Source organism: Talpa occidentalis, unplaced genomic scaffold, assembly GCF_014898055.3.
Source record: "Talpa occidentalis isolate TD23 unplaced genomic scaffold, MPIMG_talOcc4v2.1 talOcc4.7, whole genome shotgun sequence".
NCBI lineage: Eukaryota > Metazoa > Chordata > Mammalia > Eulipotyphla > Talpidae > Talpa > Talpa occidentalis.
Genome location: NW_023605083.1, coordinates 25,311,466 through 25,337,136, shown reverse-complemented (window position 1 = coordinate 25,337,136; position 25,671 = coordinate 25,311,466). Strand labels below are relative to the sequence as shown.

General features: G+C 41.1%; 1 protein-coding gene across 7 annotated transcripts in view; it reads left to right on the top strand.

Moving 5' to 3' along the window:
• Window positions 1–25,671, top strand: part of SMARCA2 (SWI/SNF related, matrix associated, actin dependent regulator of chromatin, subfamily a, member 2) — a 209,659-nt gene that overhangs the window by 162,605 nt on the left and 21,383 nt on the right. For 6 of the 7 annotated variants that reach the window (XM_054689093.1, XM_054689094.1, XM_037491951.2 and 3 more), the window contains one exon: window positions 17,316–17,533. In XM_054689093.1, the coding sequence (XP_054545068.1) occupies window positions 17,316–17,533 (218 nt within the window). Of the gene's footprint in view, window positions 1–14,092; window positions 14,623–15,467; window positions 15,564–17,315; window positions 17,534–25,671 lie in introns of those variants that run through there. The other variant, XM_037491952.2, reaches the window with a different exon arrangement.

Sequence of the window (25,671 nt, the reverse complement as noted above, 5' to 3'; positions counted from 1 at the left end):
TTTTTGAGATAGGGGAATGAATGATGTGTCCCTCCTTTTAAACTGATGCTAGGCATTTGCATTGTAAAGTGTGAATTAAAAGGGCCCTGGAGGTCTAGGCATGCCCTTAAGGAAGGCCCTTTACTTGACCCTATGAAAGAGCCGGTCTAAGCAAAGAGACAGAGGGGAAAGCTTGTTTACGAGGCAAGGATGTTTATGAGCTATTTTACCTCTGTAACTGACAGCACCGTGAAATGTCATAAGGGGAAGTGGTGGTTCTAAAGGATTCTAACCAGGACAACTGGGGATTGAAGAGAAATACCCACCTGGCTGGAAAAAATCGATGAATTTGATATAGGGTGTTTGGTGGATTGGAAAGGCCAATTGGTAACTCCTGAGAGAAATCCAGGCAACAAAAAATCTGGAGCTATAGTCACTGAGGTCACGTTCGAAGCCTCAGCCAATTTGGATCTCTGGAAGATTTCACATCCAGAATGGGGAATTGGACTGTGTTCAGGTAGCTAGAGGCCGTAGCTTGGGGTGCTTGGAAAGCACTCCCACCCAGAGGATTGTGAGTCTGTCCACGCTGCTGAGTACCATGAAGTCCATGAGGGAGCCCCCTCTCTAGCCCAGGCAAGGTTGGCAGCTTCCCTCAGCCTGTGGTATCTTCCCTAGGAGAGCAGTTTTCAAGTTCTCTAGCAGTAAGTCTGCCAAAGGTCATGTGGGCACCTCAACTGTTGCTGATCAAGACATTAGCCTTATTAGTGATGTCGGCTGTAAACTCAAGGGATAATTGGCCACATTTGACTGGTTGCATATTTATAACCAGTGAGAATGAAAAAGAAGAGAACCAAAGAAAAACTTGGGGAAATCTCTATTTAAAGGGGAAACATAGGCCTCCCTGGTGGCACAAGGGGTTAAGTCTCAGTACAGTGAAGCTGTAGGCAGCCACTGCAGCACGAGTTCCATCCCTGGCCAGGTTGCTAGCCACATGGTCCAGCAGACCTTTCCTGTCTTGCCTGCTGCTTCCCTCTGCAGTGCATTTCAGTCAATCTAGCTGTTCTGCTCCCCACCACAGCTCTGGCCTGTACCCCAGTTCTTGTATGCATAAATAAATCTTTAAAAAAAAATAAAGGGAGAAACATGTGGCAAGAAAAGGTAGGAAAACCTAATCCTGTAGCATTATAGGAAAGACAGATTTTAAAATAAGGAGAAAGTAAATAAAATTGATTTTCAGATCAAGCTAATAGATATGGCAATTAGGAAGCTCTGGACAACTTTTGAAAACTATTAGTGTTCTGGGTGCTAAGGAAGTTTATGGTGTGGCCAGGAAATACATCCTCAGTCAAGTGACTCCAGAGGTGAGCAGTGAGGGGATGATCACTAGAGGGTGATGTAGGGAAGATGTAGACAGTTGGATACTAGAGTTCATAATTTTGTACTTGACGATTAACAGAAATATCTAGGAAAAAAATACACTTGAATTCATGGCTTGTGTTCAGTAAATAGCTATGTGCTAAGTGCAGTTTTCCCAGGGAACCCTGTCTAGAAGTTGAATTTGTCCTCAACTATATTTTCAGTATCTAAACTTCCCACCCCCAGGACTGTACTGGGTGCCGGAAGGGAATTGACAAAAATAAGACATGGTCTCTAAGAAAAATAATCAAATGGCCTGTGATAATGGGAAAGATTCTGAGGAGCGAGTGGATGGTTGATGCTAGTATAACAGGCACAGGGGGATTAGGGAAGATGTGCCAGCTGAAAAGTGTGAGCAATCACAAGGGTGGGAGTAAATGTGGGGTGATGCGCTAAGACGCTGGAATGTCTTCCAGTTACTCTCGATGTCACAGGGAGCCATGGCAGAAGCCAGACTGGGTAAAACCACTTCTCAGGATCTCTCAAGTCAGGCAGGGTTGGATATATTGAGGAACTTCACTAGGGAACCAACCTGATGAAAGAATATTTAAGCTTTGACCAATGGGATGTAGCCCATTACTAATCAGAAAATAATTCAAGATGGAGCACTTAATTTTTAATGTGGAAAATGAGAAGAAAAAAAAAAAACAATCGTGGTAATGTGACTTTCCTTGTGAACCCCATCAGATATGAAAGAATAACAAAAGCCTTCCTAGCCAAAATAATCAGAAGTAGGTTGCTCAATGAAAATATCGGTTAAGGTGAGAAGATGATATATCACTTACGTGTAGATGAAAATTTTAATTACAAACATAATGCATGTTTGTCATAGGTGGTTTTTGGTGAGGTTGTTGCTGACCAGGATACTGTACTTTGTTGCATAAGTGACATATGTTATGTATTGCTTAGGATTCCAGTTTTGATATTGTTAGAATAAATGAGGTGTTTAAAAATTTTCTGTTTATTGAGGTATAATTGACAGAATTGTAAGATACTGAGAGTGTGCATTGTGGTGATTAGATATCCATAGACATGGTGAAAGAGCCCCCTCCCCCATTTAGGGAATGGGCACATGGATCACCTGAGAAGCCGGATACAAAGCAGACTGCATGCCAACTCTTCTCCCAAATTACAAGAGTCTAGCCCTTGCCAAATTTGAGTGTTTTGTTGTGTTTTATTTTGAAGCATCTCGCCTTTTATGGAGTCTCCCATTGTATTCACTGTTAGCAGAAATAAGAATCCTATTTCTTCTCACAATTGTGTTTCTCTTTGGGTGATAACTAATTGAACTATGTCATTCCTATAACAGGCGTAACCCGTGTCAGGATGTTTGGGAACACAACTGACTGTTGGTAAGCAGCCAGAGTCTTAAATGGAGGTCGATTGAAGGAGCCTTTTAACTTCCTCCAGGCTTAGTGACTGTCAGGTGTGTGTGTGTCAGGCTTTACTCTGTAAAGCCCTTCCTAGTGCTCTGCAATTTAAATGTTTGCTATACGCGATGCCACTGCCCCTTGGAGCCACCTCCTATTTATCAGTCTCCTGAAAATCAAAGTGCTGGCCATTTTTCGGTTTTGTTTTTCTTATGATGATGTTCTGTTTTCCAGGCAAATGGTAACAACTTTTATAGAAACCCTGTTAAAGTTATGCTCTGAGATCTTGCAGGTGATCCTAACACATATGCTTTTAGATGCTGATACTTGCCCCATTTTACAGCTAAGAAAGTAGATGCACAAGTAATAAAAGAACTTGCACAGCCATACAGCTTGCAGGGGCTGCAACAAGGCTACAAATGCAGACAGTTGCTTCATATTCGCCTTTGGGCCACAGTCCTTTTCTTTCCTGGTATCTGTAAGATGCTCCTATTGCTTGTACCCCTCTCTCCCTCTTAACCTCAGAGCCCTCAGGATGTTTACTGATGTCCACTTTTTTTTTTTAAGGTTTATTTATTTATGCATACAAGAGCTGGGGTACAGGCCAGAGATGTGGGGAGTGAGAGGATTCGCCAGAGACAGAGTAGGGAACAGAACAGGCAGACTGACTGAAATACGCTGCTGAGGGGAGCAGCGGGTGAGACAGGAGAGGTCTTCTGCGCCATGTGGGTTGCTCCCTGACGGGCAGGGAATTGAACTCGTGCTGCTGAGGCTTCGGATTGCTTCATAGTGCGGTGCTTAAACTTTGCACCACCAGGGAGACCCTCCACTGGTTTTTGAAAGTGTTTTCCGTGATCAAGTTGTTTGCTATGTCAATCTCCAGCATTTGTTTCTATTCTGACTTGCTTTATTTACCACACATCATTCTCTCGAACTTCTTTCATTTTATTGAAAATGACTGCATTTCATCCTTTCTTATGGCTGTGTATGATACTCCACGGTGTGGCATAGAGTGATCAAGAGCACATCTTCTTGATTCCATCATCCACGGATGGGCATTTAGACCTCTTCCATATCCTAGCTATTGTACATCATGCTGCTATGAACACTGTGGAATACAGAAGTTTTTTTGTTGATGGTTTTATATTCTGTGGCTATATACCCATGAGTGAGATTGCTGGGTCATACAATATTTTCATTTCTAGTTTTTTAAGGTGAATCCAGATTGCTTTCCATAATGGCTGCACCCGTTTACATTCTGCCAACCCTGTAGTAGGGTTCCTTGTCCTCTTTATCCTCTTCAGCACTGATTGGAGGTTTATTTATGTGTCATTCTCATGGGTGTGAGATGGTATATCATATAGTTTTAATCTGCATATCATTAGAAGTGGCAATAGGGCCTCCCCTAGTGGACAGGCGGTTGAGCGCTGGGCAGCGAAGCTGCCCGCAGCCTCTGCAGCGCCAGTTTGATCCCCAGCCGCCGGGCAAGGGTCCCATATGGTGTGGCAGACCTCTCCTGGTGCGCCTGCTGCTCCCCTCAGCAGTGTGTTTCGTCAGTCTGCCTGTTCTGTTCCCTGCTCTGTCTCTGGTGAATTATCTCACCCTCCCATGCTTCTGACTGTACCCAGTGCTTGTATAAAAAAATAAATCTTTAGAAGTGGCAATAAACATTTTTTCATCTTTTGGCCTTCTGGACATCCTCTCTGGTGAGTTGTCTGTTCATATCTTCTGTCCATTTATTAATTTTTTTAAATTGATGAATTGTTTTTTATATATATATTTTGGAAATTAATCGCTGATCAGTTATGTAAATATTTTCTCCCATGCAATAGGGTGTCTATTTGTCTTGTGTTTCTTTGCCATATGGAAGATTTTTAATTTGAGGTATAATCCCAATTCTTTAATTCTGCTTTTGCTATACGGGTTGAATCACCAAAATATCTTTATTGTTGACATCATGGAATGTATTGCAAATGTTTTCTTCTATTTGTTTTATTATTACAGTTCTTATACCTAAATCATTAATCCATTTGATGCTGGTATGTACATGGATTTATTCCATGTTTCAGTTGCCCTTGTCTCCTGGTGTCTCCTCCTCCTGCCACCTACCTGCCCATGTTGACTTCAGTCATAGATTACCAGCAAAACTGCTAGTCGTGGCTTAGAATACCAAAGATGTAGGAGTCATGCAAGGCCAGAATAATCTGACATGGGTTTATTAGTAATACCTGGTCTAATTTTCCATTTCTACTTTTGTGTGTATGTGCTTTAAAAAGAGATTCATTTTAAAGTTTACTGCATATAGGTTGTGTTTGCAGCCTATGAATAGCTCTTTGCTAAAGAGGGTTCAAAATTCTGTTTTGAATTTTTAGCTTTATTGATATGCTATTAAATAAAGCAGAACAGTTGTATTCTTTTTTTTTTAAAGTCTTTTTTTTTTTAATAGAGGCATGTTTTATTTATTTATTTTATTTGTTTGTTTATACATGCACTGGGTATAGTCAGAAGCGCGGGAGGGTGAGAGAATTCACCAGCTCCCGAGCAGGGAGCAGAGCAGGCAGAAGGACCAAAGTACACTGCTGAGGGTAGCAGCGGGCAGCAGGAGAGGTCTGCGCGCCATGCGGGACCCTCCTCCGGTGGCCGGGGAGCAGCCGGGGATCGAACCGGCGCCGCAGAGGCCGCGGGCAGCTTCGCAACCCAGTGCTCAACCGCTGCGCCACCGGGGAGGTCCAGAACAGTTGTATTCTTAATGACCTTATACATTTTTAGAAGCACCATACAGCCATAACTTGGCAATTCTACATCTAAATTTAATGTGCATGTCCAAGTTGGCTTCTCAAATTTAACTGGAGCCAGACACTCCTGATGACACTAATAAATGTGTAGGTATGCTTACATGCATATATGGAGGTATACATATATGCGTACATATGCATACATCTGTAGAGCCTAATGAAATATTTGTTTGTGTAAATGGAATTGCAGCTGCCTCTTCACCACCCCCCACCACCTCAGACCAGCTACTCTTTTCTCCTTCACACGAGTATTCTCTTTCTTCACACAATGTATACTCTTTGTATACCCCCTATTGTGCTGTTTACTTTTTTTTTTCTTTTTAAAGGTTTATTTATTGGGCCTCCCTGGTGGCGCAGCAGCCTCTGCGATCCCAGGCCTCCGGGTGAGGATCCCACATGGTGGGCAGACCTCTCCTGCCGCCCCACTGCTCCCCTCAGCAGTGTACTTCGGTCCTTCTGCCTGTTCTACTCCCTGCTCTGGCTCTGGTGGATTCTCTCACCCTCCCGCGCTTCTGACTGTACCCAGTGCTTGCATAGAGAAATAAATAAATCTTTTAAAAAATATAAAAAAATAAAAAAATAAAGATTTATTTATTTATACAAGAACCAGGGTACAGACCAGATGCGTGATGCGCGGGAGGGTGAAAGGATTCACCAGAGACAGATTGGGGAACAGAACAGGTAGACTGATGAAATACACTGCTGAGGGGAGCAGCGGACGAGACAGGAGAGGTCTGCCACGCCACGTGGGACCCTCGCCAGCTGGCTGGGATCAAACCAGCGCTGCAGAGGCTGTGGACAGCTTCACAGGGTGGCACTCAACCACTTGAGCCACCAGGGGAGGCCCTCTGTTTACTTTTAGCTTCTTGTCACACATCTCTGACCTAGGTGCAACTTCACATCAACTGAACATACTGTTTCACTCTTAGAGTTCAAATCCCCAGGAGAAGTGAACTAACTCAGCCAGGAACTCTCACTTCTGTTTATGCATAGACTTTTTTTTTTTTTTTTAAAGATTTATTTTTGGGCCTCCCCAGTGGCGCAGTGGTTGAGCGCTGGGTTGCGAAGCTGCCTGCGGCCTCTGTGGCGCCGGTTCGATCTCCGGCTGCTCCCCGGCCACCAGAGGAGGGTCCCACATGGTGCGCAGACCTCTCCTGCCGCCCACTGCTCCCCTCAGCAGTGTACTTCGGTCCTTCTGCCTGCTCTGCTCCCCGCTGTGGCTCTGGTGAATTCTCTCACCCTCCGGCGCTTCTGACTGTACCCAGTGCATGTATAAACAAAACAAACAAACAAATAAATAAATAAATAACATGCCTCTATAAAAAAAAAAAGTTTAAAAAAAATAAAGATTTATGTTTATTTATTTATACAATAAATATTGCATAATATTTATTGTATAAATAATATACAGGAGCGGTCTGTGTACCATGTGGGACCCTCCTCTGGTGGCCGGGGAGCAGCCGGGGATCGAACCGGCGCCGCAGAGGCCGCGGGCAGCTTTGCAACCCAGCGCTCAACCGCTGCGCCACCGGGGAGGCCCTATGCATAGACTCTTGAGGACACCAAATCCTGCACAAACCTAGAGACTAGCCACCCTGACAACAATAACTATTCCCAGCTTTACTGGTGAGGCGGGGCAGGGAGGAGTTGACTGATAGGGCACCAAGCAACAATTGCTATGGGCAGGGCAGTTTCCCTGAGATTATATAGAATGACATGAAAGATAGTCTGCCATCACTTCTTCCAAGGGATGCTTTGTGAAGATGCTGGCAGGTAGTCCTTGCTTTGCACTATTACAATATGCACACATTTCCACTATTGTGATAGTTAAACATCAATTCCTCCAATAACAAATTGAACTTGCCATAGTATTTGTTAGTGCTGCTTTATCAAAATACCACAGACTGGAGGCTAGATCAAGGTGTTGGCTGACTGTCTTTTCTGAAGTCTGTCCCCTTGACTTTCAAATAGCTATCTTTTCCCTGTCTTCCCATGGCCTTTCTTCTGTTGTCTCATTTGTCCTGATAGATTTACTCTCTTACTTTAAGGATACCGATCTTATTAAATAATAACCATGCTAAGCACCTCATTTTACCTTAATCATTTCTTTAAAGTCCCTATCTCCAAGTGCAGTTACATGTTGAGGTTCTGTATGTTAGATGAATTTGGAGGAACCAAATCAGCCCACAACTCCATGGTGTATTGTGTATTGAGTCATTGCATAAAGTCCAAACTTGGCTGCTAGTTCTTTAATCCACAAATCACTGTGTAAATACTGGATGCACGTTATGATCCGTGATCAATCCTTTCAGAGTTTATTGGTTTGTCACTGAGCATCTAAAATCCAGTTCATGCACAGACAGCAAAGTGTGTAGTTGTGGCAACTCCTTCTCTCCCAGTGATAAGCCCTTACAATGCCCTACAAAGGATAAGAAAGTAAACTGGCCACCAAAAGATGAAAATGCAACAAAGAAACAATGTGACAACACAGAAAGTGAAATTATATTTGAAAATGATAGCATCCATGTGAAGATATATCAAGTCCTACATGAGACTCAATACAAACCATATAGAAGACATTTGCAGAATATAAAAACCAAGCTTAAGTCCCCTCAATGAATTTTAAATTTCACTAGGAACATAAAGCCACTCATGGCTGAGTTTTATCATTTTCTTCAGATTGGGATTTATTTTTTATAGTTTTCAATCAATCTGCCTAGTGCTCAGACCAAAGCATTGAAATTACTTGCTACATTGAAAGAAAATGGTAATTACAAGAGTGGAGAATTAATTACCTTTTGTTGCCAGTAGAGGCAGAGTACAGGCAGTAGAGGACTTCCCCATTGTATGGGAAGTCAACATGATTTGATAACTCCTGAGTGGGTTGGCAGTGCTGCTAGGGCCAATAAGAGCACTATGAAATTTCCATCCAGGTTCCAGGGACTAGTTAAGATAGGTGATGGTGTTCACCAGATAGTTACTGCTGAGGAGACATTTCTTTATAAGAAAACCCTATCAAGAGCTTAAGCAAAGAAAGTGACCACGAAAGAGCAGTGTATTTCAGTCAGCCTGCCTGTTCTGTTCCCCACTCTGTCTCTGGTGAATCCTCCAACTCCCCATACCTCTGGCCTATACCCCAGTTCTTGTATGCATAAATAAATCTTACAAAAGAGAGAGACTTTAGACCCCCAGCCAGAGGAACTGAGTGAATAACTTACTGACATAAATGAGGAGAATGGTTGTAAAGAAAAAGACATGGCTGTCTCAGAGAAAAACAATACAAAAACCCCTTGCTTTAAAGGGATCTAACACATTTCTCAACATCAGAAGGGCAAATGGCAAAATGCTGGAAGTTGATCCCTGGTGTTTTGCCAAGACACAGAAAAGATATTTGCTCTATATCATGAGTTTACTCTATGGGAGGAGAAAGATGGCAAGTGGTGTGCAAATACTTTTGATAAGTTTTTTGTTTTTTTTTTTCTTTTTCAAAAAAATCTTTAAATATATTTAAACTTAAATCCGTTGTTTTAAACTATTATGCTGGGTAAGCATGTTTTTCATTTCCCCTTATGTATATAACGACAAAGAGTTTTTTTTGTTTTTAATGTACATTTGTAAAGGTCACAATTTTTCCATTGTACAGTTTGGAACTTGCATGGCACTCCCATGCCTGCACGCCCAGGCAAAGCAAAGACCGTGTGTGTGTCTCTCTCTCCCCTCTCCCCCCAGGCAAAGCAAAGACCGTGTGTGTGTGTGTGTGTGTGTGTGTGTGTGTGTTGTGCTATAAATCTCCCTAACCTGTGCTATGTTTTGGTTTTACTTGCATCATTCACCCAGACCTAGCAAGCCTTTTCCTGGAAGTTCAGAGTCCTTATTTGTGCTGTGAAGTAGAACAACAGCCTGGTTAAGGGGATTGTTTATGCAGCCAAACTTTCCAGAGTTCACATCTTGGCTCCGTAACTTACTTTATGGTCTGGAGTAAGATGTTCCATCATCTCTGTGCCTTAGTTTCCTCAGCTGTAGAATGAGGACAATAATAGTACCTACCTCCTAGTGTAACAGGGTGGTCCCCAGGAAAGGGGGAGTTTCCCTGCCCCACCCAAGGGAGGGTGGAGCTGAGCAGGAAGAGGAAAAGCTGCAGAAGAGACTGAGAAAGGAAGGAAGCAGGATGGAGCCAGGAGACCTGGAGGAGGCGCATGGAGCCTAGAGACATGTAAAAAAACAGGCAGGTTTGCGGGGTTTTGGGCTGCCCCTCTTCCTGTCCTATAACACTAGCACTGTGAGGATTAAATGTGAAAATATATGCACAACACTGAATGTCTGGGAAGTCAGGGGCGAGGGAGGAAATTTCCCTTTACCTCTCTGGATACTTCTCAGGCTGGTCAAGCAATCAAATTAACATCAGACAGATTGATAAGAGAAAGGAGAAAATTCAATTGCATTTGTTAGGAGAATTTACATGGATGAAGGATCTAATAAATGGGACACAAAGATGGCTTTATCCTCAGCTAAAGAATGGGACAGGGGCTTGGGGCTTTGAGGAGAGAGAGAGGGAGGGACTCGCATTATAGAGGAAAGGACCAGATGCTCTGTAACTACCTTTGGCCTGCCATAGAGGTATGTCTCTGATCGAATGGGTACTTCTTGAGACAATCCTAAATTAGGTAATACCCCTAACTTCCTTCTTCTAGGAAGTTGAAGGACTGGTAAAAAGTTTTTCTCTGGAGCCTGTAGGTCCTTGATTGACTTTACCTTGAAATGATCCACATGTCAAATTTTTACTTCTTTGGAAGAGTCTGTTCTGGACATGTTGGGGAAACCTGTCCTTCACACAGCAAACAATCTGTCTTATCTAATGCTGCTGCTGTAAGTGGTGATGGTGATGTGGTAGAAGTGTTCGCGTAGCTGTGCATCCTGACATGTGCTGCAATTGAGGCTATTTCTTGTCACTGTCAGATGACCTCAAACTACTAGGCTTTTGATTTCTTGTGTTGTTTTACTTAGGTGTTTTCCTCCCTTCTAATTCAGTGGTTAATGGCTTTCTTTGCCTCTGCCTCAAGCCAAACAAGTGCCCTGCCCTAATCTCTACCTTCTATAATTTGAACTTAATGCTTTTCAGCACAGTAGTCTGATAGACCTGAAACTGTTCTGTTGCAGTTAGGGTCTGAGCCTGCAAAAGGGCTCAGCTCCTGGTGGACAGCCTGTCCCTGCAAGCCCAAGATCCTCACTTACTTGGTTCATGGGCCTCCAATTCACCATGTGACATTATCTCCATGGAGATAATGAAGTTATAATCATTGAATTTATAATCATTGTCTTTTACCTGTCTATCTCAAAAGCATTACATACTTCCTTGTCAGCATTGAAATTATACTACAATCTGTTACCTTCATTTAGTACATTTTTATTTCTTTAATATACTGAGAACCTCAGAAGACACAGGTGCCCCAGGCTCCCTGAGAAGGTCGACTGGCTCCAGGGACAAGTAGGTGGTGTTCTGGCTTTGTTATGAAATGACAGCAACTGGGTAAATGGTCCCATGACAAGAAAGCAGAACTGTTTTCCTTCTCCATTGTTTCTCTAAGCCTCTTACAGTCTCCCAAATTCTCTCAGGTTCTTTGAACACATTGTGTTATGTTCAGTGTCTTCAGGGCCACCCTCTGCTAAATCTCAGTCACTCTCTGAATAAAGCAATATTAATATTGCCCCAAAGATACTTACTTGATTTCACAGCTGAAATAATTATTATATTCCCTACACTTTTTCTCTCTTCCCAATCCCAAATTGCTTTTATCTGATGTCATGTTCTGAGTTACCTGGTCACCATTGTAAAAGTCGTGGCTTCCCCTTTTCCTGCATCCTCTAAATTATCTTTTTATAGCTTCCTTGTGCCATATGGGGAAAGAGAACTTGGGTACTTTTTTCCTGCTAAAGAGATCTAAAGTTGTTGAACAAGAAACTGAAAAGCTCACTCTCTCAGAAATGCAGTTAAATGAGGCTCCCTTTTGCTTCCCCTTAAAGGCCAGCATTGTACATTTCAGTCCCCACCTCTAGCAGAACTGGGAGTACAGCTGGCTACGGAGTTGCCTGACAAATGAGTGAATTAAGAATTTCTTGTCTATTTAATTACTATGTAAAAAAAGTATGCTAAAAACAGTCCTTAACCCTCACAGCAACTTGTCTCTTTTCTTGGCTATTTGAGGCATTTGTTAACAAAGTTAGAAAATTCACAAGTGTGTCCTGTGTAGAAGTATTTTCTTACACGGTGGATATTTGCTTAATAAAGTTTAAATGATTAACTGAGCATTTTTGCAAAGGTTTCTTCTAGTCGTTGTCCAGAACAAGACTGAACGTGCCACCCGTTGAAATATTGAAAGGTTTGAGTTTTGACTCAAAGCTGGAAGATTTCACTAGTATCATGTGCTGTATTTAGGTGGTAGGAACATGCATGAACCTGCAGTGGTTAGGGCTTCTTCCTAATAATTTAGAGATTTGGATTTTTTTTTTCCAGGGCCTTTTTTATTGTGGTAAAATCCACATAACGCAATTGACTATTTTAGGCGTACATTTCAGCACGTTGCCATGAAGTCATCACTGCCCAGAACTCTTTTATTGTCCCAAAACAAAATTCTGTATTCATTAAGCAAAAATGCCCCATACCTTACCTCTCAACCCCTGGTAGCTACTGTTGTCCTTTCTCACAGAAGTGACATTATACAGGCTTTGTGCTTTCCTGTTCAGTTTATTTCACCTTAGAGAACTTAATGTTATACATTTTAACAGATTGCATTGGGTGGTAGTGATAATGAAAAACTTGTAATTGTCAAAGCTCTGATTATGAAATTGTGTCCAAAAGTGTGGCAGCCTTTATTAAACCAAGTGACTGTAATGAGTTGGCATATTTAGCAAAAGTTTCATGTTCAAATTTTTACTGTTAAATATTCCTATTTTTTAAGGTTATGCATACAAGAACTGGGGTGTAAGCTAGAGGTGGGGGGGTGGAATGAGAGTATTCACCAGAGAGAGTGGGGAGCGGAACAGGCAGATTTAATGAAATACACTGCTGAGGAGAGCAGTGGGTGAGACGGGAGGGTTCTGCTGGGACCTGTGGATTAGCTCCCTGGAGGGTTATCGAACTTGTGCCTCAGTGGCTCACGATAACTTGGTAGTGCTGTGTCTTTAACCCCTTTGCCATCTGGGAGGCCCCATCAATATTCCTATTGTAAGAAAAATTCTTATCCATGAAATCTTAAATTTTCTTTAAAATCCCACTTTGTTTGCTGCTGCTACTCAAGTGATTTGGAAATCTACCTGTATTATTGGCTTCTAGGGTCTCAGCAGGACTGGATGGAGGTTAATCCTCCCAGAATATTGGCATCAAGTCGATGAGGTGGGAGTGTCCTCCCGGAAGCACTGGTATTGACTTGTAATTGTCTTAACCCATTCTTTAATGTGTAGCCCTCAGGTCTGTAACCCCCACCCCCAACCTCAGCAACATCCTGGGGTTCTTTTCTGGAACTCTGTTAGAGCTCCTTAGGGAGGAGGACCCCCAGAGAGAGAAAGAGAAAGTGACAGTGGAGAGAAATGTGTTACATTTCAGAGTTGAAAATTTTAGTACTAAATTTCCCATTTCATACCCAAGAAATTTCCCATACATTGTCTTGTCATCTTTAGAATTCCTCTTTTCAGGTTTTCCTAAGACGGTCCTGCTTGGTTGCTTGGAGATGCTGGGGGGCGGGGGGTGGGGGGGGGGCGGGAATGGTAACCCCAGAGAAACAGTGCCTCAGAGTTGACTTGTGGCTTTTTGTTTGCTTGTTCCTGTTTTCCTCTTCATAGTCATGGATCAGATCTCGGGAAGGCATATGTAATAGCTCATCATTACACTGCGGGTTAAGAAGAACAAGGATAGTGCCGACTTTCTGGACTGTCAGTCTTTCATTCAGAGATGTAGTGTCAGTCAGGATGACAGAGAGGGACAAAACTGGACCCACGTGTGGCCGATTCCTGGGTCTGCCATGTGCTTTACAAGATGTGAAGTGTTTCCTCTAAAACAGCTAATCCTGCACCACCATCTCTTGCATTTTGTTATCAGAACCTACATACTGCTTTCTTAAGAACTAATTGAAGACCGAGTCAGAATGTATCTCGGTCTTGCACATTCTATGTCATGAAAATGTATTTTTTAAAAAAAAAAAAAAAAACTGAAAGAGAAAGAAGAGGTTGGGTAGGGGGTGGGGGGAGGAAAGGTTGCCATCCAGTGGAGAAAGGAGTAATTCCCAGCTTCATTCAGGAAAAATGCAGGCTGAAATAAGCTTAACTATTTTAACTTGGCTGGGGATTTTTATCACCATAAGGTTTTTTTTTTTTCTTTTTTTTTTCAAGTGACATCCGAAACCAAAAGGGTGCAGTGTGCCTTTAAGGAAAGAAGTGCCTCACCAAACTTCGATGTAGTTGTATCTCACGGTTTGGGTAGGGAAGGAAAGTGTTAATTTCTTATTTGTACACTTTTTTTCCCCCCCGACTTCCTTCCTATTCACTTCATTAAATCTAGAGGCAGTTCAGCATGGGAGCCGTCTGTATGTTGAATTAGGGCTCGCACTCTTGCGCAACACGTCACCAGTCGGAAACTGGGGGTTTGCTTCTGTGATTTATTTCATTATTGTGCTGGTAAAAGGTTTGGAAGGGAATTCTTTTGGGGGTAGTACTTTAGCATTGTGTAGCAAGTTTTTTTGTTTTTTTTTTTTTGTGCGCCCCCCCTCCCCCTAGCATCGAGTTGAGTCAGTTGAGCCAGTTTAATGAATAATTTTTTTTTAAATAAAAGAACAGTTTTTAATGTCCATGAATTATTTTTACTTACATGCAGGAGTAATCTTACTCTACTCTTTAAGTGCAAACTGCACTGGGAAATATTTAGTGAATTGATTTCCATTAGAAAAAGACCCTTAGAAATCCCTGAACATAAAGCACTGCATATGGATGTGTTTGGGGTCTTTGGGGAGGAGGGGAGAGGTTTTGTACTTCTCTGCATTCCTGCATAAAACCTTAATTTAAGGGGAATAATGGTCAGTACTTTCTGTGTTTCCTTATGATTCCCAAATCTAAATAAGAATCTGCAAACGTATTAGCAATTGTAATAAAAATTGTTGGACTAGTTCTTTTTGCAATTTGTTTTTGCTTCTTAGCTACTCCCAGCTTTAGAGATTTAAAAGTCCAATATCAGAAGTTGATGCTTTTGTTTTTTTCTTTCAGAATTAAGGGGAGGGGGATGAGAGTAGAAATATCCTTTTCACAAGTTCCCCCTCTTCATTTATCCCACTGAAAAGAAAAACAATGAAAAATTTTACAGCATGAAACTGAAAGTGAAGTGTCACAGTTGTTCGGGGATTTTCTTTAAAGAGAAGAATAACATATTGTGTTAAAATATTTGAACTTGAGAACATGCACATTGCTTTTACTTACATGCATTTAATGAAAAATATTCTTTTATTAAAAAAAAAAAATCATGAGACTGCTCCTAAACCATGCAGCCTATTTTTTTAAAAAAGCACTAAAATGAGGTTTTAAATACCAAAAAAAGCATACCTTGTTTTAATTTTGAAAATAAATTTGAATATTAATATGTTTTCTTATTGGCTTAATTGTTAAAATGCAAGTAAGAATCAGAAACCACCTGAGCTAAAATGTCTAATTCTGCTGCCTGGAATAATAAGGGGGGAAAAAAAATATGATAAGTAGTTGTCAATATTAAAACAGGCTGAAGGAGGAAGGCTTCGGGCCTTGTAGTAGGTAGAATGAAACAGCAGATTTGAGTATCCACAATCCTTTCAGTATTAAATTTTCAGTAAAATAAAATTACTTGTATATGAAAACATAGCCTTTCCCCAGCTCTCTTTTTTTTCCTGATCAGCTGATGAAGAGACTAGCAGCTCGCTGCTTTGCTGGCTTGTTAATTTTATCCCCACTAACTGTGATTTCCGATAGCCGGCCTGCTGATAGTGGTAAGGTAAATATCCTTTTTCGTTGCCGTCTTGAAGATTCAGTAGAAGTACATCCCAGGCATGTGTAGGTGTGTAACACATCAAAAGCCGGTGTTCTCCGTATTTCTGTGTGCAGCTGGGTGCTTGAGGAGAGCAATACCATTAACTGTTGACAGCCTTGCATGCTGTATTTATTATTAGCATGTTCAACCTCCAAGATTTGCGGGACAATTTCCTTTTTCTTAATCTTCGCTTAGCTGCAGTGTGTTTAGCTGTATAGTGGGTGTCCTGCTTTTAGGCGAATGAATATTAATGAAATAATGTGAAGCTTTTTTTCCTTTTTCCTTTTTCCTCATAACTCATCAGATCTCGCCTCCTTCATAGTTGGTTATCTGAGCACTGTAGGATCGTGATGGAAATTGTCTTTTGATTATTAAGGCCTAGGCTCAGACTGTCCCTTAGGATTCTGTCTGTGTGCATGTTGCTTCTGTGGGTTTGCACATTGGAGGATGCATAGAAAACATTTTTTTAATCCCACTGGCATTTTTAACATGCCAGGTTGTTTTGTGTTCTGCACCAGGTTTTCTTCACAAAACCTTTCTTTTTCAGGAGGCATTGTACATAAGTGAAAGAAATTATGTCTGAGCTGTAATCACTCTTTATATTGATTGTTATACTCACATGATCATAAATATTAGCCATGTTTGGTGCTGTGGAGAAATGAAGGTAATTGCCTTATGATTAGAGCTCTTTCAGCTACGAGAAAGGATTGATTAGCATTTGCATACTGGAGGCAATATTGAGAGGCAGGAGGAACAAATAACAACATCAGTTATTTTGTGTGAGAAAGCAATCTTGAAATGTAATTTAAAGGATTTAAAAAAAAATTTCTCTTCCATGGTCAAATTTTCTTTAATCTGTTTTTGTTCTCTTTGCAGTTTTCTTTTCTCTTTATTTTTCTTAAGTTTTGATATATGTCAGGGGGAAAAAAGTTTAGACTCCTGGATCTTTCATATGGATCTTTTAGCCATTTATGAACAGGTTTCTTTTATACCTGGTTGTTTTTATAGCTATTTTATTATCTCTCTGCATTAGTGCTGCTGGCTCTGGTTTAAAGCAAGCGTTTGCAGGTAATTGGAAAAAGTGTGTGTTGTTTGTGTGTGTGTGTTCTTTATCGGGTGATTTAAGTGCGTTTACCCAGAAATGTGGCTTTGTACTTATGCTTCTCCTTGTTTACTAATTGCTACGTTAGAACAAAATCTGGATGGAATTTTGATTTATGTTGTGAATTATGAATAAATTGATAAACTCTTAAAGAAGAAAAGGTCAAAGCTTGTATGATTGTAAAGCTGTATATTTAGGGAAAATTTTGTCTTTACCCACCCTTTTTTTGTTGCTTACCTTTTCCCTCCTTACAGTCATGAGACAATTGAGGTTTTGTTTTTTTTTCCTTACGTTGAGCTAAAATTTCATTTGGATTCAGTTATCTTCAAATACATAAATGTTATATATCTTCTAATACTCGTCAGATTCTTCTCTACTGTCAATGTTCTGGGCCTTCAACGTATTTTGCTTGTGAAGTAGACTTGAGTTAAAGATGCATTTATCCAATATGGTGGTCTTCCCTTCTGATGCCCCTGATTACTGTGAAGTTTCATTACTATTTTTTGTTAGCTTCCATTTTACTCTAGTTATTCAAATTGTTGGATTTTTTTTTTTTTTTTTGGTCTTAGTTATTTCCTTGCCTTGACATTTTCTCCTTTGTTTCCTATTAACAGGCCATTGAAGACGGCAATTTGGAAGAAATGGAAGAGGAAGTACGGCTGAAGAAGCGAAAAAGACGAAGAAATGTGGATAAAGATCCTGTGAAAGAAGATGTGGAAAAGGCTAAGAAGAGAAGAGGCCGCCCCCCTGCGGAGAAACTATCACCAAATCCCCCCAAACTGACAAAGCAGATGAACGCCATCATCGATACTGTGATAAACTACAAAGACAGGTAAGCATTTCCTTCCTTCACCTTGATCATCCTCACCAAAATATTGTAGAAGGGATGTGACCTAAAGAGCAGGATTTATGAAGGTGTACGCTGGGGATTTAAGGTTCTTTCTGCTTTGGGTTTCATGGCTTCCAATCTAAAGATAACAGAAACTTTGTACCATTTTCTTAGGGGCTCTGCTACTGCCATGTTGTCTGAGGTTTTCCCGTGTAGTACTTAAGACATTTGGATAGGAATTTAAAATATAGCATTTTGAAGAAAATATAAACTGGATTCTTACAGGACCTCTAAAATACCATGTATGTGAAAGGGGACCAGAATAAGAGTGAAATTATTTTGGGGACTGTGTTGTTAAAAGGGGAAAAAAAAATTCTAGCATATTTAAGGTAATTATTTTCTATTAAGACGGTTTAAAACCCAGCAGATGCTTGACCAAAGATACTGTACCTTCTTCTGACACATTTGAATGTCTGAACACTTGTTTAAGCCACCTCTTACCTAATACTATTTAAACAGTGTGGGATTACGGCAAACTTATCTTTTTTCATGGCACTTTGAATGTGAAATTTAGGAAAACTGCACTGGACACTACCTCCAAACCATTTTAAACGAGGAACAATGATTTGAAAACCAAAGCAAAGATAGTTCATGGTGTCAGTCATCCCCATCCGCTAGATAAACTAGTTAGGCTACATTTTGGTTAGTTGATTTGGATTCTACTTGATAGTTTTATTAGGGAGGTCACATCTCATGCCAGCTGAAAAATTGATAGGAAGCAAAACAATTCAATATTTTCTTGAAATTTCATAGTGGTATGAATTGGCTTATAGTTACCAACATTTTTGGACACTCTACATTTCTTTAACATAACTAAGTTGTAATTTTAGTTTGTCGGTGTGACTTTGGTATATGTTTTATACCAGGAAGGAAAGCTCATTATAAAGATTAGTATACAAAGAAAGAAGCGTCCCAACAAAGGATTTCATTGTTAAGTCTGTATTATATTACCTGCATGGGGTTTTCAGAAATGTAGAAAGGAGGTTAGGAGGGGATGTGTGTGAAAGGTTAAGAATTTCTTGCCCCCATTCACCTACCAAGTCTCTTAGATGTCCTGCTTGCTATTTTAAATCATCTCCAAGAATTCTGAGTGGCTAGAGGAGCCCCATTGTATTGGGTTTGGATAAGCTGATCACTGACCCAAGTGAGCAAGAGCAATCCAGGAGAGGAAATTTGGCCGCTGGTCCATTTTTTTGCCCACAGTGAACACTCAAACTTCCTTGTAAACCAAGAATCAGTAACTCTGTCAAGTTTGTGTTTGCCTCCAGCTTTCCCGGTCGATTTTGCCATAGGCAGGAACAATTTCCAAGAAGTCAACTTGGACAACTGCACCTACTTTATCAGTCTCAATTGTAAGGAAAAAAATAAGTAGAGGATCACTCTGCATAGACCTCTAGCTTGTCTTTTGCTATTGTTTTAGGAGAGAGATACATCTGTTTCTATGACGAGGTATGACTTGATATTTGACAGCATTTGGTTTATTACTTGCCGAGTGAGGCTAGGACTTTTGTAACACTGAGAAGTGCCAGGAAGGGGTCTTGGAGGGGTAGAAGCTACACCTTTTATTTCAGGGTGGTGACTATCTTCCCTTTAATAGTGTGAAAGAGGTCACCAGTCGGTGGACCACATATGGCCAACAAACTTTTATTTCATGCTTTCTGTTTAGGAAAAAAGGCGGGGAGAGGGGTGCAAAGCAAACACATAAAACTTCAGGACTTATTCTCTCCCTTTTAAAAAAAACCTAAAACTCTAGCTGCACTCTGCCCAGATTTCCCTAAGGTAACACGCAGTAGGAGTGACCAGGAGACTACCCCTCCCTTTGGACTGTGGTGCTTTAGTTTGCACAGTCCCCATCACCCACTGTCAGCCCTCCGGTGAGGAGTCTGAGTTGCTATATATCATCAGGCTTTTCAGCCTGGCCCACTTCACTCATTTATATCACCTGCGGGCTCCACAGCCTTTTCACCTCCTGAATAGGACTATGAGCTGACCACTTTCCTGGAAACCACACCAAAACAGTAGCATGAGGCTAGAGCAGCCAAGCATCGCACGGTAAGAAAACATAAGCTCTTGTCACGATTTAACTTCCTGCGTTTGATTCCTACCTGTAGCATTCCTACCTGAGCAGCTACCTGTGGGGGCACTTGGGCAATTTAACCTCCTTGAGCCTCAATTTCCTCATCCACAAAATGGAATGAGTACCTGCCTTTAGAGGTATTAGAAAGATTAGATGAATTAGTACAACCCAGGCTCTTTGAACAGTTTAATTATTAATAATCAGCCTTTCAGACTATTTATAGCTGATCAGGTGGGTGGATGGAGCTGTGAGCAATATAAAGTGTCCTTGCTGATATGATTTCCTTCTCTTCACTCCCCAAAACAGAAAATGCAATTTCACTGGGGCTGATTATTGAGCATGTCTTCAGTTGTATTGTAAGGAAAAGATATTTAAATATTTCAGCATGCAGACACTGAGTAATTTTTCCTTCCTCTGGTTTTATTTAACTTTTTCTTGAAAAATCCCATCCTAGGTCTCTTCTATTTGCTCCCACATTTAGCTAGGTACCGGGGAGTATGTACTCAACTCCCCACCACTGCATGTTTCATGTATATTTCATGTTAGTAATCCTCTAGAAAAAGCACTTCTGCTATTTATATTTTTTATTTCTCTTACCAAACTTGGTGCTCAAGTAGGAGGCACTCAAATTAGGAGGGCCTTAATTAGATACGTTGTCATATTTTTGGTTGGTTTTAGAAAATGCTGCTGGGAAATGTCTCTCTCCATGTGTTAAGGTTTTTGCACCATTAAAGTCAGCTGCTAATATAGTAACTCACCCTACCTGTGAGAGAAATGCCACCTGTACTAATCTTCCTCCCATCACCTCAGTCAAATGTTAGGGTTCTGACAGTTGTGCAGATTAGCAGTGTATTAAATAAGAACTGCTATCTATATTTAACTGATACATAAGAATTAATTAGCTCTCAGGAGGGGTTTCCCCCCCCCCCAAAGTTCTTGCACGATTCTGGGACAGATATATCTTTATTTTTTTATGAAGAACTTGGAAAATTTAAATGTCTATTTATTGCCTTTGTTTCCAGCATCAGGCCTCATTTTTAAAAAAGAGGATGCTTTTCAGCATTTGACCTCATAAATAATTTTGTGTGATTCATAAATGTAAAATCTTTGTGCAGTAATTGCTACTAGTGGTAGTACTGGTCATTGCTACTTGTCCCCACCATTTTATTTTCTCAAAAAAAAAAAAGCAAAAATAAATCCTTTATGTCACGTGGTATCAGAAAGCTTTGTTTTGACTTGCTAGGCATGCTTTGTTTTCTGCTTATCTAGAAGACTTAAAATCATGCTCTTGAGTTTCTGTAAAATCTAACCTAAGATGATTTCTTCAAAAAGGATAGTTGTCCTATTTGCATTTGTATCCTTTAAAATTGCCCCTGGGATGAGTGGTAGAAGGATATGGTGAAAAGTAGGGACTGATGGAATTACCCCAACTACAGAGACAGGGCTGTAATTACTTGGATAAAAAAAGAGGATGCTTAATGCTGTCTGGACCAACATCCCAAAGCCCAAATGTGTTCTTCAACACCACCTTTGGCTGACCGTCCTCCAGCCACGGTGGGGAAGCAGTTCATGGGAGGCAGTTCATGAGACCAAAAGTGGTCATTTCCTGTGTTAAAATGGACTCAGCACTCTGACTTCCAGCTTTTACTTATACCTGTAGAGTATAAATCTATTTTCATTCCTAGAAATGCCCTTGAAAATATTTGTGAGCCTGTGCACTTTGGGACATTCTTCTTCAGATTGAATCCCCTCAGTTTGCTCTGAGTGATCCCTAGACTTTCACCACACTGGCCCCCCTCTCCGTAGGCCTTTTTTTCTTTCTTAGTGTCACATTTAGAACTTTGCACCCAGAACTCCAATCTATGGGGTGATTTGTTTCCTTATTCTGGACACCAAAATTCTGGTAATGTAACTAAAAGAGTGTGCTCAACTTTTTCCAGGAAGCTTGACACAGAACTAACTCAGACTGAACATGTGACTTGCTGAAAAATTCCCACTCCCTAAAACACACACCACTCTTTTCTCACATGAATGCTGCCAAGGTTAGCTTGCAACTTAGCATTTGAAACTCTTTATCTACTGAATTTATTCTTATCCCCATGCAGTACCATTTTATTGATTTCTGTCCTGTCATTCTAGTCTATTGATGTAATTCTGAGTTTTTATGCCTTTTAAAATCATGTATACTTGTTTTTCCTGAGTTTTTGTCCTCTTAAAAATTTGCTATATGCTATTCCTGAGAAATTTCTAAAGGACAAAGGCCACGTCTCCGTATGCTCCTGAAAATCACATCGGTTGACATGAATTTTTTGACCAGTAATCCTAAAAGTTGAATCATCACCTGTGAACTCACGAACAGGCTGTTCTGTAACCCACATTTATCTCTCCTTTCTCAAGGTTATCAAGAAAGGCTAAAACCAAAGAGACACAGTGTTTATGTCCTTTCTAATCTATCAACCTCGAAACCCTGCTGAAAGAATAAAATGAGGTTAGCTTGCCATGGCTTTTTCTAAGAGACCCCCTATTGCTACTTAATGATGTTATTTATCTTCTCTAAATAGCCCCATGGCATCTGAATAATTTCTTCTAAATTTTAACAAGGGTCCACATCAAGCATTGGTGTCTCAAATTTCCTTTCTCATTTTGAAATTGGGACGTTGGCTTATCTTTAGTCTTCTGGTTCCATTTTTGTTTTCTGTGATTTCTTAAACATTAGCAGCAGCAATCTATATACTCTTTTGGAATGTAATTACTTTGCAACTGGACACTTCAACTCACTTGAAGCATCTTTTTTTTTTTTTTTTTTTTTTTTTAAGATTTGTTTATTCATGCATACAAGAACTGGGGTACAGGCCAGACGGCACGGGAGGATGAGAGGATTCACCAGAGTGGGGGACAGAACAGGCGGATCGACTGAAATACACTGCTGAGGGGAGCAGCGGGTGAGACAGGAGAGGTCTGCCGTGCCATGTGGGTTTCTCGCTGGCTGGCCAGGATCGAACCCATGCTGCAGAGGCTGCCGACAGCTTCACAGCACTGTGCTCAACCGCCTGTGCCACCAGGGGAGGTCCCTCATTTGAAGCATCTTCATAGACTTTATCCTATCAATAGCTTTTGTCCAACATTTATTATCCCTTGCTTTTCAAATCCAAGCATTGTTCTCATCCCTAAAAAAATTTGGAAACGGAACATGAGGGGGTTTTTGTCACCTCCTTCTCTAACAGTTTGTTTAAAGACCTCAGTGGGACATTCCGCATGGGCCAGCCCTGCTGTTCTCAAAGACTTTGGGCTTCTGCTCCAGCTTTTAGGATGGGCCCAGAAAAGCAGAGAGGGAGGCAAGAGACTGCTGCCTGGCCCATCCAATCCGTGGGTGCAACCCTGGCACATGGGGCTGCATCCTCCCTAACATGCTTCAGGGTCTGCTCTCTACCCCAAGGCTGGACTTGTCTTGTTCTTGCCCCTCTTTTTCATAAGTCCTGGTGAAAGTCTCTGCTTATCCTGAATTTTAACTCTTCTCGTCTTCAAGAAAATCATTGACTTGGAGGGATCCTTTTTCCTCCCTTTTTTTCCCAGTCCTGTACTGCCAAATAAGACCAGAGGGTATAAACCTTGTGAAGCGTGCCCTCTCTGGATCGATCATGCACAGTGGAGGAGGTAGCCTACTACCTGATGTTGTTGAACATGGGGAATTCAGGGAGGAAGGGCTCACATGGATCCATCATACTCAAATACTGTGACAGCATCTCGTGTTTATGGTTGCTTTTAGAAAAAAGAAATAGTTTTACTGTAATGAATGGCATTTACCTGGGTAAAGAGAGCCAACATTTCATTCCATTTCGTTATAGCACCTCTCTAAGAATTTGTTATGCCACAAACCTAAGACACAGTGTACTTGTTTAAGTCCTGTATAGTTAGCTATACAGATGACTTTTACAGAACAGTTATTTATAGCATTTTGTTCATCTTGAGTAAAGTTGAGCTACTGTTTTGAGTTACCTACCTGTAGTCAACCCATTCTGCAGAAGGGACGGGCTTTTGGTAAAAAACAATTGCCTTGTTCCACGGTTTTTAACTCCAAAGACACTACCTGAAGTGCACGTAGGTATTTACTGTGCCAAAGGCTTCCCTCCATCGCTCATTGTTCTGAGGCTTCCGTCTAAGGTGACCCCTTCACACCAGTGGCCATACTGCCCTTGCAAAACAAACTGGTAGTAGCATACTTTTTTTTTTTTTTTTGCATTTTTCTTGTGAAGTGTGAGAATTTTATTGAGCAAAACAGCATACAGTTTGATCTAATAAAGCACATCAGTGTTTTTACATGAGGAAAAGAAATCCATTTAAAAGATTAGCTGAAAAAAAAAATAAATAAAAGATTAGCTGACCCACATTACCAGAAAAAGCCAAAACAAAGTTGTTCACATCATCTTGGGTCATTGTAGTCTGATATTTAGGAAAAATATATACTCTTAACAGAATTTTAAGTTCAATTGTTGACTGTATTTGAGCTTTAGAAAATGGTTTTATCTGCAATAAAAATTAAAGTGGCTGTAGATTTGGAAATGATGGCAGGAGCAGAAAGAGAAAGTTCCTTCACAGTAGAAGTGTCGAAGAGCCAGGGACAGACTGTTTCCAAAGGCTGACGAACCGTGATCCCAGTTAAGATGGAGAGAAAGAAGGCAGAGACCTCAGAGCAGATATGAGAAGGGGAACAAAGTAGTAGCAAATGGAAGAACATTCATTATGTGAAGAGATAGATGATCATGGGGAGAGCACAGTATATTTTATTTTATTTTCTCCACAGTATATTTTATTAGGAAATAGTTCACACAGATCTATGCTTTTTTGTTCTGGGTTTTATTTTTGTTTTTTGGTTTGCACCCCTGCCTTCCCACCCATCAGATTGCTGACACACTGTATAGGTCTGTCCCCATATGTTCCTTACCAGGATCACTTGAAATTAATTTTCTGGGATCTCACATCGCTGCTGAATTATAATCGCTATTGGTCTCAGATCATGATCATAGAACCACGTCCATCTTTCTCCAAATTATTTTCAGTGTATTCTGCAAAATGCTTAGCATCAGATTAGTCATTCCCAGGTTTCTCTTCCATCACTGTTATACATTAAGAGACAACAGGGTCTGTTTCAGCTTCTGTATCCCCTCAGCTGACACCATCATCAACCCGGAGTCCCATATGTACGATGGTAAAAGTGCTCCCACTTTGTGCCTTATTCCTAATATGCACTTTCATGCCAGGGGCCCTCAATACACTCCAAAGCTTCTCTCTAAGCACCTCTCCTTCACCTCAGGGCACTGTCTTCATGAGGCCCCACTACCAGGCCTGGGATAACTGCGCCTGCTCCCTACCTGGTCTGCTCCTCCTCCTTGCTTCCTTCTGGGGCACGAGTCTGCTCATGTCCTACTGTTACTTGAGAACTTCCAGTAGCCTCCCTTGCCTACCTGATGATTTTTAGACTCCTCATCATGGGAGAGAGCCATCCCCAACTGGCCTGACTAACCTGCTCTCCCTTCTTCACACAGTCCACTGAGTTCTCTAGTCTTGGAATACAGCCACGCTGCCCGCCACTCCATGGTTGAGGCTTTTCCCTTCTGCAGGTCTTCCCACTGTCTTCAAGCAGTTTCAGCAGTGGCTCTGAGGAGGGCCTCGAAGGGGCAGGATGGAGACTGTGTCAGAGTCTTCTACAGAGAGAAAAATCTAGATGGGATGAAAGATCTTAGCATGGGTTTTCTTGATTTGCCAAATCTATAGCGACTTCTCTGTTGCCACACAAAGGGGCACCAGCATAGCGGTTTCAATAACTTTAACTGAAGAGGTTTCTCTAGAGGCCCATGGAGGGCCAAAGACCCCAGGTGGAGGGTTAGTGTCATTTAGCGAAGATCATTAGCTCATCCACCTCTGTTGGAAAAGAATAGACTTCTGGGAAGTAGAGCAGACCATCTAGATGGTGTTCGGAAACCAGGTTGGGCTGTGGTTTGGAGAC